This window comes from Lepidothrix coronata, unplaced genomic scaffold, assembly GCF_001604755.1.
Source record: "Lepidothrix coronata isolate B3197 unplaced genomic scaffold, Lepidothrix_coronata-1.0 Scaffold137, whole genome shotgun sequence".
NCBI classification, from domain to species: Eukaryota; Metazoa; Chordata; class Aves; order Passeriformes; family Pipridae; genus Lepidothrix; species Lepidothrix coronata.
In genome coordinates this window covers 2,344,422-2,357,759 of record NW_016690317.1, presented here as the reverse complement: position 1 = coordinate 2,357,759, position 13,338 = coordinate 2,344,422, and the positions used below count along the sequence as shown (strand labels likewise).

General features: G+C 65.2%; 2 protein-coding genes across 5 annotated transcripts in view; both read left to right on the top strand.

Moving 5' to 3' along the window:
* The window catches only part of PPP3CC (protein phosphatase 3 catalytic subunit gamma), a 22,666-nt gene extending 18,660 nt beyond the window's left edge, over positions 1 to 4,006 (top strand). For 2 of the 4 annotated variants that reach the window (XM_017827329.1, XM_017827330.1), the window contains one exon: positions 352 to 4,006. In XM_017827329.1, the coding sequence (XP_017682818.1) occupies positions 352 to 529 (178 nt within the window). In that variant the 3' untranslated portion in view covers positions 530 to 4,006. The remainder of the gene's footprint in view (positions 1 to 351) is intronic. The other 2 variants (XM_017827331.1, XM_017827327.1) reach the window with 1 other exon arrangement.
* A 1,026-nt stretch (positions 4,007 to 5,032) lies between these two features.
* SORBS3 (sorbin and SH3 domain containing 3) lies at positions 5,033 to 13,236 on the top strand. Its single transcript, XM_017827295.1, has 19 exons — positions 5,033 to 5,114; positions 7,950 to 8,099; positions 8,210 to 8,297; positions 8,430 to 8,653; positions 8,724 to 8,787; positions 8,889 to 9,003; positions 9,126 to 9,210; positions 9,290 to 9,325; positions 9,432 to 9,518; positions 10,058 to 10,113; positions 11,325 to 11,449; positions 11,537 to 11,616; positions 11,703 to 11,749; positions 11,883 to 11,997; positions 12,076 to 12,201; positions 12,285 to 12,692; positions 12,778 to 12,857; positions 12,945 to 13,051; positions 13,143 to 13,236. Exons 2-19 carry the CDS (start codon positions 7,992 to 7,994, stop codon positions 13,202 to 13,204), a joined length of 2,013 nt encoding a protein of 670 aa, XP_017682784.1. The 5' UTR covers positions 5,033 to 5,114; positions 7,950 to 7,991; the 3' UTR covers positions 13,205 to 13,236.
* The last annotated feature ends 102 nt before the right edge of the window (positions 13,237 to 13,338 follow it).

The window sequence follows — 13,338 nt, the reverse complement described above, 5'->3', positions numbered from 1 at the left end:
CTAGTGGAAGGTGTCCCTGCCCATGGCAGGGGGGTGGAACTGGGTGATTTTAAGGTCCCTCCCAACCCAAACCATTCCATGACTCCATGAAAAGAGAAGCTCTGAGGGAGCGGAGCGAGTCACCGCGGTCGAATCCCAGACTTTGCTGCCACGATCCAGCAAACTCCAAACCCCAAACCGCCACCAGGAACATCCACGTGGATCCCAAATCCAGACAGGCGCCGCATCCACACAGGTGCTCTCTGTCCCGCTGACTGTCCCGTTCGTGTCTGGCGTGTGCTCGGAGGGTTCCTCCCGCCAATCCCCGGGCCCGGCACTGACACCCTGCCCTCCCTCATCCCTTCTCCCCGCAGCCATCCGTGGATTCTCCCCGCAGCACAAGATCCGCAGCTTCGAGGAGGCGCGGGGGCTGGACCGGATCAACGAGCGGATGCCGCCGCGCAAGGATTCCCTGCACTCGGACGGGCCCGTGAACTTGGTAACCTCGAACTCTGCGGACAAGAACGGCACGGGGAAGAAATCCCAGTAACGCTCCGGGCGCCCGAACCCGCACCGCTAAAGGATCCAAAACTTAAGGAGTTTTATTTATTTATTATCGGGGGTGGGCTGGGGGCGAGGGGGGGTTGAAACCAACGTCACCCGGAGGCACGTCCATAAGTCCGAGTTCGCATCCGTTCTGTAAAAGGAAGGGCGACCATTTTTGTAATTATTATTTTTTTTTTCTTTTTTTTTTAATTTATGTTCAATATATATAAAAGGAGTCCATCTTTTTTTTTTTTTTTTTTTTTTTTTAATTTAGAAACCAATCCAACTGCTAGTGCATCCCGGGAATGTTGTGCTGTCCAGCTGCCCCTCCCCGAGAGGCCAAACCTCTGTGGAGGTGGGGGGGGGAGGATTAAAAGAAACAAAAAAAATCAGTCAAACCAGGCAACTTGGGTCGTTGGCTTTGGGATAATTTGGAGTTGGCCTGAGCTTTCCAAAGCAGGTCCTTCCCTTCAGGACAGGGTTGGGTTGGTTTTCCTTTTCACACCTGTTTTCTTCCCAGATTTTCCTGTTGCTTTCAAGTCCTTGCCTACCTGCAGCTGCTGCTTTAGCAACCAATTCCCTGGAAGGCACGTTGTCAAGATCCATCCCTTTTCCAAGGTGACAGCCAGGATTAGCTCTGAAGGACTCCAGGGTATTAACAACCAATCATGGCACCTTTTCCTTCAGGAATTCAGCTTTATTCCGGTGGAATCCCAAACAAAAATTAGGGGAAGGCAGGTGGGGGAAGCACTGCCCCTTGTTGTGGCTCTTCCCCGGCCGTCCCAGCTCGGAGCAGCCACTTTGCTGCCCATGCAGCAGAATTCCCTTGGGAATCGCTCTGATTCAGAGCAGAGGAATTATCTCTGCTGTCTGATGATCTCTGGGAAAACTGCCAGGCCTGAATTTTAAAGGAAAAGGGGGTGATTTATAACCTGGGGAATAACAGACCCCCTGTTGTCCCACCACCACAGGCTGCTGAGCCCGCGGCACATTCCCTGTTCCTGGCTCTGGAATCGGCCCTTGCTGGTCAGTTTGGGGTGGGGCCCCCTCAGTGTCACCTCCCTGTCCCCCAGGGTGTGTTTTGGGGGATCTTCCACTCACTGTGGTTGACTTGGGGCATCACCCCCCGTTAGCCAGTGGCTATTCCTCCGACTCCAAAGGAGCCAATGGGCACCTCAGCCTTTCCCAGCAGCTGGAAAAGAACTGGGGATAAGATGTGTGGGGATGCTGCTGGTTTCTGGGAGATGTGGCTTGGTGCTGGTTTCAAGGCACCCCCCAGTTTTGGAAGCACCTCCCTCGGCTGCAGGGAGGGGAGGCAGGTTTGGCAGGAGGCTGGAAGATAGAACCGGGCGGATCCGGTGGGAATTTTTGGAAGGGTGCTTGTGCAGTGCTGGAGAGGGATCTCCGGGGGCTCCCAGGGGACACCCCCCGTGTGGTGCTGGGGATTTTGGAGCGTAGGTGTGTTCCTTTTTCCTTTGGAAAAGGGTTCTGTGAGATTCCCGTTGGTCTCTTCCCTTCCCGGAGCCGCGTGAGCCGCGTCCGTTGCCCGGAGCCAAGGAAGCAAACCCCTGGCCAGCTTTCCCTTCTTCCCCACCTTTTCCCATGCTCGAGCCTCTCCCAAGGGATCTTTGCCAACACTTTCTCTGGATCTTGCTGTCTCCCCTTTGTGATTCCAGCGCCAGAGGAAAACAGCAACTTTGCAGGAAGCTTTCAGGCTGTGTCTTAGGATCACACCTCACTTAATTCCACGGCGGCTCCTTAGGATTCTGTGAGCGAACCACTGGGTTTCCACAAGTCACATGCCTCCACTTTTCCCTCTTTTTTTTTTCTTTTTTCCCCCCCCTCCTGTTTTTTTACACGCCCACCGCTTTGCAAAAAGTGCAAAAAGAGAGGTGTTTGGAGCGAGCTTCCCTCCCCCCGCCCCCCGTCCGAGGCCTGGGGCCAAATTGCCTTTGTCTGTGAGTATTCTTTGTTCTTTAAGGGCCTCCTTTGATCGCCGTGAGCCCCGTGTGTGGTATCCGAGAGCACAGACCGTGCCCGGTGCTGCCCGTGCATGTTCGGGCGTGTTGTGCTGACCCAGGCTGGGATCTCACCCAAGCAGCAGGTTTTAGTCGGGAGATTTTTTGGGATGGGAGCCCCGCGGGACCCCCCGGGCCTGGCACCCCCTCCCCGCACAGGGGATGGGTCAGCAGGGCCCGGCCCATCGCGGAGGGGGGGTTTGCTTTGCTGGCAGTTTGTCTCCCCAACCCTCTTCTCCTGCTCTGGCATCACCAGTTCCTCCTCCCTGAAATCCCTGTGGACCTTGTGCTTTGTGGATTGGGGGATCCAGAGCCACCCCTCCATCCCTGGGGCTCGTGGGGCTGCAGCTTCCCAGTGTCCCGGCCCTGGAGAAGGTGGCCAAGGGCAGGATGTTCCCCTCCCTGCCCCAGGAGCCGTGTGGCAGCTGGCACATGTGGATGCCACACTTCCAGGTCCCCTCTTCCCTTAAAACCAGTTCCCGAGGGGGTGAGGAGCAGCGATGGGGCTCTGGGTGCTAATTACCCCCTCAATTAACGGCCCCTGTCCACGCTGGCATCCCGGTGGGAACACAGAGCTTTCCCTGCCCAAGCACTGAGATCCCCCCTCCCCTCTTCTGGGGTGGAGGGTGATGACAACCTCGGAGCAGAATTCCCTGCCCTGGCTCCCCCACCACGGCAAACCAAAAAACAATCCCTAAAACCCCCAAATTCCCCTGTTCCCCTTCCCCCAAACCCGGCCCCTCAGAGCTGTGCACGTCCCAAAGACCCCTCATCCCAAAGACCCCTCATCTCAGAGCTCCTGCCCGTCCCTTCCCCTCCCCGGCTGCCACCTGGAGCTTGGACAACCGGGATTCTGGGAAGCCCACCGGCCTTGGGGGAGCCCCCACCTCCCCGGGGGAGCCCCCAAATCCAGGGAAGCCCCCACGTCCCCACAGCCTGGGTTTTTTTGCATGTTCTAGCAAGGTGCATGTCCAAGGAGGGGAGTCGGCAACGGGGCGGGTGGTGGGGTTGAGTTCAGGCTTAATTTTATTTTTGGGACTGGGAGAACCTCTCTGGCTGCCTCTGGCACAGATCCCACCTGGCCAGGTGAGCTGGGGTGGGATGCAGATCCCACCGACCTCGGCCAGGGAGGACCTGAAGCCCCACAGGGGGTGCAGTGATGGTGATTTTGGGGTTCTCAGTGCTGAAGGATCATATGCCCGTTGCCTGGAGACTGCCTCCTTTTTAATTTTTAATTTTTATTTCTTGCTTTTATTTTATTTTATTTTTTTTTTTAGTTCTGTTGAAAGGAGAAAAAAAATGGTGAAAATGTTATTTATTGGCAGAAATTATTTAATATAATTTCTTTTTTTTTTTTTTGTGAAACAAGGAATGAATTTGTTAGAACTGTCTCGATGTAAATCGGAATCATCTTTAAGGAGGAAAAAAAAAGATAAAAAAAAAGATAAAAATTGACACAGTCACTGGGCTCCACTGTGGGTTTTTTTGGGGGGGTGTGAAGGGGGTGTTTCTCCTGGGGTGCTGAGCACCCCGTGGGTGCTTCCAGGAGGAAGGATTTGGGGGCTTTTCCAGCCTCTCCAGGGTTGGGGCAGTGCCCAGACGGCGTCTCCCAGCCTCTGGCACGTCGGCACACGCGGAGTGGCGGCTCCGGGGTGGGTTTGGAGAGCTCTCAGCTCCTGCTCCTCGTCCTTCCCTGGGTAAATAACCCTCCTGCCGCTGCCAGGAGGAAGAGGAGGGGATGTGCCAGCTCTTGTTTCACACCCGGCTCCTTCCTCAGCGCTTTTGGGAGGTGCTCCCTCCACACCCAGGGATTTCAGGGAGCAGCTCTGGGCTCTGGGGTTTATCCAGGTGGGTCATGGCTCCCACACCGGGCTGGCTCCTGCCTGGGGATCCCCATCCTGGGCCTGGGACAGGAGGTGGCTCCTGCTGCCATCCCAGCTCCTTCCCTGCTTGGGAAGCTGATTGGGAAGCTGATGTTCCTCCCAGCTGTGGCTGCCACATCTGGGATCCATCCCTCTCCCACGACACTCAGGATCAGCTCTGGAGGACTCCAGAGCCTTGTGCCAATCACAGCACCTTTTCCCGCGGGAATTCCGCCTCGAGCCCAGCTCACCACGTGCTCCCTGTTCCCCACCTGTTCTCCTGACAGAATTCCCGCTGCCCAGCCTCCGGATGCATCCAGGGCGTGACCGGGAAAGGATGCTCCGGCTCTCCCACCCTTTTCCTGGGTGTTCCCACCCAACTTGGGGGGGCCACCGGCACCCTGCCCCGCACCCGGCATCGCCCCCAGACCGCGGGCTCGGCCCCGGGAGGGCTCCGGCCGCCGCCCGGCACCTCCCCGAGCACGGGAGCATCCCCGGGAGCATCCCCGGGGCCGGCCGCGCGCTCCCGGCTGGCATCGCCGCGCTGAGCAAACAGGAAACACTCGCCCTTTGTTAATCCCGGCCCGGGCTGCGCGTTAAATATTTATCTGCGAGCGGAGGCTGGTGCCGGAGCCGCGGGGAGGGAGGGACCGAGGCAGGGCCGGCGCTGGAGGCTCCTCGCCGGCCACGGGGACGAGGAGGTGAGGAGGTGAGGAGGTGAGCCGGGGCTCGGGCGGGGGTCGTTGGCACCCCGGGGTGGGCTGCGGGGCTGCGACCTCCGGAGATGTCACTTGGTGGGCTGGAGGGGACCTGGAGGTGACACGGGGGGGATGGCCACCCCCCCGGCAGCGGGGATGGGCTCTGGGGTCCTCTCGCCGGGTTTAACCCTCCCCGTGGGTGCCCCCGGCTTCGCCCCAGCCCTGTTGCCCTCCCTGCCCTTGTCACCCCGAGTTTTTCCAGCGGGATCAGCCCCTGTCCCCAACCCGCGTCCTCCCCGCGGTGTCACCAGCTGGCACCAGGGAGCTGCCCCGTTCCCATGGCATTCCGGCGGGAGCTGTGTCCCCCAGGGCTGTGGCAGTGGGGAGGACACCCGCCCCTGTCCCCTGTGTCCCATGTGTCCCTGATGTCCCCGGTGCATCCCGGGAGCAGCATCACAGCCAGACAGGGCTCCTGCCATCGTCCCCCTCACCCCCAGCGGCAGGGGACGGGTGCTTGGTGGGGACCGAGGAGTGGCAGCGAAGCCACCATCCCCCCGGGAGCTCACGTGGGACCTCACGGGACAGAGGAAGGGCCGGGGCGGCCCCGTTCCGGGGGTGTCAGCAGTTTTGGGGGAGTGGGAAGTGACCAGAGGGTGAGTGGTGGGTGCGGGCGCTGCCGGAGGGGGTGAGTGGGATGTGGGGCACCCACAGAGCAGGGCACGGGGGTGTTACACGGGGGTCCTCAGTGCCCAGATTCCTTAGGGATGGAGGGATGGAGCGGGTGGAGGAACACCCGTGGGAAAACGAGGGGCAGTGAGGATGGGGACTTTTCTCCCACCATATCCCCCATCTCAGGGGTTGGGGGCCACAGGAGCACAGACCCCACTCCCCACCTCTGTCCTGACCTCCAGCCAGCACTTCCCTCCCCGTCCTCTCCCAAAATTCGCCCCCAGATCCCTGCCTCCATCTCAGAGGGGGGCTGGTGGTGCCAGAAGGGGTGAGGTGGGATACGGGGCACCCACAGAGCAGGGCATGGGAGCGTTTCAAGGGGGTCCCCAGTGCCCAGAGGGATCTGGAGGGGATGGTCACCCATGTGGAAGTGGGTGACAGTGGGGATGGGGGCTCTGCTCTCACTGAGGGGCTTGGGGGGCCACGGGAGCACAGACCCCACCCCCCACCTCAGTCCTGACCTCCACCCAGCACCTCCCTCCCCATCCTCTCCCAGAAATCCCCCTGAATTCCCATCTCCCTCTCGGCGGGGGACCGGCGGCGCCGGGCTCGCCCCCGTTTCGTAAGCGGGGGGCCGGGTGCGCGGGAACGCGTGCGCGGGGCGTGGGATGAGTTCAGCCTCCTGGCTCCATTCCCTGGATCCCATCCCTGGAAATGTCACTGGAAACTCTGAATGGGCCGGCCCCGCTCGGGGGGGACGGAGCAGCGCACCCCGGGGGGGGCCGGGGCACACGGGGACCCAACGCCGGGGAGGACGGTGGCTCCTGACCCACCCGGGGGATGCTCGGAGGGGGGGGGGCTGTCCCTGCCAGCCCCCCGCGATGCGCTGAGCACCCCCCCTCCCAGTTCCTTCTCCCGGCAAAGTTCGTGCCGTGGATTTCTCTTCCCTGCCTCTCGCAGCTCCGTCCCGCTCGCCCCGGGGCTCCCCAAAACCCCGGCGCTCCCCGGGGGTCCCCGCCGGCACCACCCAGGAGGTAAGAGCTGGCTGGGGGGGGGCCGGCGAGGAGGGGACCCCCGGGGCCAGGTTTTGGGGCAGGATGGGGCCGAGCCCCGTGTGGGAGCTGCGCTGGGAATGGGGTGGAGGTTGTTGGGGTGTCCTGGGGGGTGGGAGTCTGCACCCCGCTTTCTGTCCCCTGAGGCACATAATTCCCAGCACCTGTTTCCCTCCGGGGAGGGGGGTGATTAACATTAATTACACCCTTGGGGCTGCGAGGACACCGGCGGTGTGGGGAGCAAGGAGCTGAGGGGTCCCCAGCCCGAGCTGAGGGTCCCACACGCACAGGGCACCGTGCCGGGTTGGCACCCCCCCCCGGCAGCCCCCCAGGCTGTTTGAGGGGGGGTCTGGCCGTGGTGGGCACCTGTGAGCGCTGGGGTGATGACTGATATGGGGATGAGCCAGGGCACAGGTGACTCGCCCCGTCCCGGGGCTGCGCTCGCCCCTGGAGCCATCCTGGTGCCAGGAGCTGCGCCGGGGGTCCCGGCCCCCCCAGCCGCCCCCCGTCCCGTCCCGTGCCGTGGTGAGTCACTGCACTGCCCTCCCGGCGGGCGGTGCCGGGGCCCAGCCGCGCGTTCCCGACGCCTCGTCCCTCTCCGTCCCCTCTCCCTCCCTGTTTGCGCTGCAGGGCGGGGGAAATATTTCTGCCCTGTCGTGTTTCCCGGCCCTGGCAGCTCTCCCGGGCGGGCGACGCTGCTGCCGCCACGTGCCCGGGCGGGAGGGCACCGCGCCGGGATGCCAAGGTGATGGGAACACGGCACAGCCATCGCCCCGACCCGCTCCGGGCGTGTTCTCCCCGAAGAGAAAGCGGGGCTGGATCCATCCCTGCAGAGCCGGGGTGGGGACAGGGGCGGGAAGGGGGGTCTGGATCCGCATGGAGAACACGTTGGGGAGCCCTGCCAGGGCTGGTTCCAACCGGGAACAGCTGCTTCCTGTGGCACTGTGAGACTCCCTGAGCTGGGGACGGTGCCACCGCGGTTGTCACCCCACTGTGGTGGTTGTCACCCTCCTGGCCGTGGGGATGGAGCTGGGATGGAGCTGCCAGCTGTCCAGCCAAGCCTGAGGGTGTCCAAAAGAACAGGGACATGGGCCCCCCCCATGAGCAAAGCCACTTTCCTCACAGGACACGGGAAGCCCTGGGGCATCACCCCAGCATTCCCTGGCCATGGCAGGTCGGCTCCTGCCCTCGGACACCAACCAGGCTCTGGGTGTCCAGGACGTCCCCTCCCTCCACCCACCCCTGCAGGTGCCCCCCCAGCACACGGTGATACGGGTGAGTGGGGCCAGGGGCTGCTGCACGTGGGGGATTTCGGGGGGGGGTTTCTCCCTCTGTCCCTCCCTTTGGCCCTCCCCACCTCGCCCCAGCCCCTCCTTGTGCCGCAGGTGCCCGTCATCCGCCACCGCGGCTCCAACACCCTCAACTTCCACTTCCATGACCCGGAGCCCAAGAGCTCGGAGCCCAAGAACTCAGGTATGGCTCTGAGCACCCTCAGGGATGCCCCCACGGGCTCCCCCCCAGCAATACCCCCCTGATCGATGCCCCCCCTGAGCGATGCCCCTCCTGAGCGATGCCCCCCCTGAGCGATGCCCTCCTTGTCCCCAGTGAATGAGTGGTATCAGACCTGGCCGGCCAAGGAGGTGAAAGCCCCCAACACCCCAGTGCCCGCCGGCCCCATGCCCACCCCCAGGGCCGCCCCCGCCCACCCGTGCCCCCCGGGCTGGTCGGCCACCTGGACCAAGGACAGCAAGCGGCGGGAGCGGCGCTGGGTGAAGTACGACGGCATCGGGCCCGTGGACGAGACGGGGATGCCCATCGCCTCCCGCTCGGTGAGTCGGGGCGCAGGGCCGGGCTGGCACCCCCCTGTTGCCCCCTCACCACCCCAACGTGTCCCCACAGAGCGTCGACAGCCCCCGGGACTGGTACCGCAGCATGTTCCGGCAGATCCACCGCAAGCTGCCAGGTGAGCCCAGGTGTGCAGGCGTGGCACAGCGTGGCACAGCGTGGCACATCATGGCACATCATGGCACATCATGAGACCCTGCTTACCCCCTCCGTCCTCAGAGCCCGACTGGGACACCCACCTCTGCCCTGCCACAGCGCCTCCATCGCCCCCCAAACCACGCAGGAGGGGCTCAGCACCGGCTGAGCCCCCCGGGATGCCCAACGGGATGGACTGGTGAGTGTGGCACGGGGATGTGGATGAGTGTGGCACGGGGATGTGGGTGAGTGTGCCACAGGGATGTGGGTGCCCGTGGGGTGGGGGGCTGCGGGGGCTGAGCCCCTCCCGCCTCCCCTCAGGACGCGCTGGGGTGCCACCGGTGCCACCACGGAGCCCGGCAGCATTTTTGACTATGAACCAGGGAAATTCTCGCCGCTGGAGCAGGTAGGGAGGTCCTGGCAGGGAGGGATTTTGGTGGGCACCGTGGTGGGCACACACCTAACTGGCCCCTTGCCCTTTCCAGCCCCCGGCAGCGGCACGGCGGGCCCAGTCCATCGAGGTGAGGTGGTGGTGGTGGGCAGGGGGCTGGGGGTGGCCTGGTAGGGGTCCTGGTGGCCACGGGCAGTGCCAGCCTGGCCCGCCACAGCCCCATCCTGCCCGCGCAGGTGCTGCTGGAGCAGGAGCTGGAGCAGCTCAGCGAGGAGCTGGACAAGGACATGAGGAACATGGAGACGCGCCGGACCCCCCGCCAGGTACCCCGGACCCCCTGTCAGCTGCCCCTTGTCCCCCCCCCAGCAGGGCTGATGGGGTGTGCATCCATCCAGCTGTGGGCACATCCAGCTGTGGGCACATCCAGCTGTGGGCACAGCCTTTGTGCAAGGCTGGTGGTCGGACGCAGGGCTGGATGTGTGCACATCTGGATGCATGCATGGCTGGGTGAGTGCATGGCCGGATTCATGCACATCTGGATGCATGCATGGCTGGGAGCATCCCTGCATGACTGCGTGAATGCACAGCTGGGTGCCTGCACATCTGGATGAACGCACGCCCAGCTGGGTGTGTGCACAGCTCGGTGCCCGCCCGTCCGGCCCCACGCACATCTGGGCCCGTGCACATCTGGTTCCACGCACGGCTCCTCGGCGGCCCCGAGCCGCGGGACTCTAGGACCCAGCCCGTCCGTCTGTCCGGCGGTTATTGGCGCAGCCGGGCTGGACTCCTTCGCTTCCCGCCGAGACTCGGCCTCCTGGATGATTAATTTTTCTCTCCCACCCCCTCCCGCTCCTCCCGGCAGAGCCCGGCGGCTGCTCCCACCGCTCGCTCCCCTGCTCCGGCCTCCCCGGCTGCTCGGTGAGTTCCGCGGCTGCTCCCGCGCCCCGGACCCCCAAATCCCCCTGCGCGGACCCCACTCGAGGCGGGGGGCAGGACCCCACTCCGAGGGTGGCAAACGGGCTGTCCCTCCTGCGTCGCGGCGGGGTGGGAGCCTCCAGACATCCCCCTTGGGATGGATCCCCACGGACCCCCCGTGGCAGCGCTGGTCCCCTCGTCCCCCCCACGCCCCAGCACGGGTGGGGGCCCCGGCGCCGGGCCGGCTGCCCGGTGGGTGGGACGGGGCCGGAGCGGGGCTGACCCTTTCCCCCGTCCCCGGGACGCCGTGTCCCGGCGTTTGGCTCCGTCCCAGGGGAGGTGACGGCGGCCGGATTCCCACCGCCGTGTCCCCGCGTCCCCACGGGCACAGGGAGGGGACAGCTGTGCCGGAGGGTGCCGGGGCACCCCCGGGTGGGGTCGGTACCCTGAGACGTGCTGGGCACCCCGGGGGTGTCCCCACGGACCCGTCTCAGCCCCGTCAGCGGGAGGAAAACAAACAAACAGCAGCTCCACTTCTTGTAGGACCTGCCGTAACCCCCAGGGGCGCACAGGGGGAGTGGCTGCCCGCTCCCAACCCCTCCTCTGGCCTGGGGGGGGCATCTGAGGCTCTTCAAGTGCCCCCCGCAGTGGGGTTATCCATTAGCCAGGCCGCCCTCCCCGGCACTCGCCTGCTCGGCGCTTCCTGCTCGGCACCAGCAGGGACGTGCCGCTGGCACTGCCGGAAAACTTTGGACCTGTCCCGCTTGGCTGCCTCTGGGATGGGATCCTGGAGGGATGCACACAGGACACCCCGGTGTCCTGGTTCTGGGGGACCCCAGCGTCCTGGTACTGGGGTACCCAGGGGTTCTGGTCCGTGGAACTCAGGGATCCTGGTCATGGGGGACTCAAGTATCCTGGTTTTTGGGGACCCAAGGATCCTGCTCCTGGGGAACTTGGGCATCCTGGTACCTCTGTTTTGGGGTACCAGGAGTTCTGGTCCATGGAACTCAGGGATCCTGTTCCTGGGGTATCCTAGCATTCTGGTCCATGTGACCCAGGAGTCCTGATCCATGGGATACACAGGTCCTGGATGTCCCTGACATCCTGATCTGTGGGACTCAGGGGTCCTGCCCCCGGAGAACAGCAGGGTTGGGGCAGGGAGGGTTCATGGCAGCAGGGCTGGGTGTGAGCCCTGAGCCCCTGTGACCCCACAGGAGCCCCCTGTCACCCCACCCACTGCGGAGCCCCCCCGGCACCCAGCGCTCCCCCGCCAGCCCCGGCATGGAGCGAGGTGTCCTGGGGCTGGCCAGTGACCGGAACCGTGCAGCCCCTGGCAGAGGTGAGCCCCCCTGAGCCCCCCCGGACCCTCCCCAAGCCGTGGGGCACCCCATGCCCCCACCAGCTGGTGACACCCCTCTCTTTGCAGACACCCTCAGGCCAGAGACCCTCCCCAGCCTGCCCGACCTGGGAGATCCCACTGAGACCGTCAGGAGGGAGGAGAAGAAGGTGAGGCCGGGATGGGCCCATCCCCTGTGGGGTTTGGGATGGCTGGGATGGGGGGTCTCCCTGTAACCACTCCTCTCCCTCCCCAGATGAAAGCTGCTCGCCTCAAGTTCAACTTCCAAGCCGAGTCTCCCAAGTAAGTGCTGGTGCTGCTGGGGGGGGGTCACTCCTGGGGTCCCCCCAAGCCCCACTATGTGGGGTGGCCCTGCCAGCCAGGCTGGGGAGGGGTCAGTGCCCCCCCAGACAGGTGTGAGCACTGTCCCCTGCAGGGAGCTGACGCTGCAGAAGGGGGACATCGTCTACATCCACAAGGAGGTGGACAGGAACTGGCTGGAGGGGGAGCACCACGGCCGCGTGGGCATCTTCCCCTCCAACTACGTGGAGGTGAGCCCGGGGGGGTGGAGGGGGGGCAGCAGGGCTGGGGGAGCCTGGCACTGCCCCTCACCCCCGTGTCCCACCCAGATCCTGCCCCCCACGGAGGTGCCCAAGCCCATCAAGGCGCCCACCATCCAGGTGCTGGAGCACGGCGAGGCGCTGGCGCTCTACAACTTCCGAGGGGAGCTGCACGTCGAGCTCTCCTTCCGCAAGGTGCCCGCCGTGCCTCCCTCCTGCCACTCAGGGCCCGTTTCCCGGCCATCCCGCGCTGACCCCACCTCTCCTCCCTGCTGCAGGGTGAGCGGATCTGCCTCGTGCGGCGGGTGGACGAGAACTGGTACGAGGGGCGGATCTCGGGCACCAGCCGCCAGGGCATCTTCCCCGCCACCTACGTCCAGGTGCTGAAGGAGCCGCGGGTCAAGGCCACCGCCGAGGACATCCCCCCCTCGCCCACCCCCGCCATGTCCCCGTCCCTGCAGCGCTCGCCCGCTCCCCGCGTCCCCCAGAACCCCGCCGGCTCCCCCCGGGTGGCGGAGCCACGTCCTGGGGTCACGGGTGGGCACCTCGGCGTCGCCTTCCCCGCCTCCCCGAAGCTGCCCCACGCTGGCACCCCCAGCCCCTCACTGGCCTCTGCCAGCCCCCCCCAGCCTGCGGCCGCCCACCCCCACCAGGAGCCCCGGTGTCCAGCCTGGGCCCCCGAGCAGGTGAGTGCCCCCCTGCCTTGGCATCGTGCCCCCAACCCTGGGCGATGCCCTGAACGCTGCACCCACCCTCTCTCTGCCCCCGCAGCGTGCGACCCCGGGGGTACCCACCAGCGCCCGCCCCGAGCCCGCCCCGTCCTACAACGGCTCCGAAATCCGGTGGACCCCGTAAGTAGGGCCGGGAGCGTCCCCGCCGCGCCGTGTCCCCCCCTCCCCGTGTTGGGGGGTGGGCTCTGGCCACGCCGTGTCTCGCAGGTACCGGGCGCTCTACCAGTACCGGCCCCAAAACGCCGACGAGCTGGAGCTGCTGGAGGGGGACCGCGTGGACGTCATGCAGCAGTGCGACGACGGCTGGTTCGTGGGTGCGTGCCCACCGGGACGGGGGCAGGGAGGAGGGACAAGGTGCCGCCGCGACCCCTCACCGCCTCCCCGTGCCTTTGTCCCCCCCCGCAGGCGTGTCCAGGAGGACGCAGAAGTTCGGCACTTTCCCCGGGAATTACGTGGCGCCGGTGTGACCCGCGGCCACGGCGGGGGACGCGAGGGCTGGGGCCGGGGGGCGCGCCCCGCTGCCCCGCCTCGGCCACGCCGTGTCCCCGCAGTGTCCCCTCCGCGGGGATGAAGCTCCTCCAGCTCCCTCCCGCCCCTATGG

Bases quoted from the DNA above. Each gene is read 5' to 3' on its own strand.
- SORBS3 (XM_017827295.1), top strand. From the start codon at position 7,992: ATGGCAGGTCGGCTCCTGCCCTCGGACACCAACCAGGCTCTGGGTGTC. The intron at 11,450-11,536 runs GTGAGCCCCCCT...CTCTCTTTGCAG, and splicing joins CCGTGCAGCCCCTGGCAGAG to ACACCCTCAGGCCAGAGACC. The intron at 12,693-12,777 runs GTGAGTGCCCCC...CTGCCCCCGCAG, and splicing joins CAGCCTGGGCCCCCGAGCAG to CGTGCGACCCCGGGGGTACC.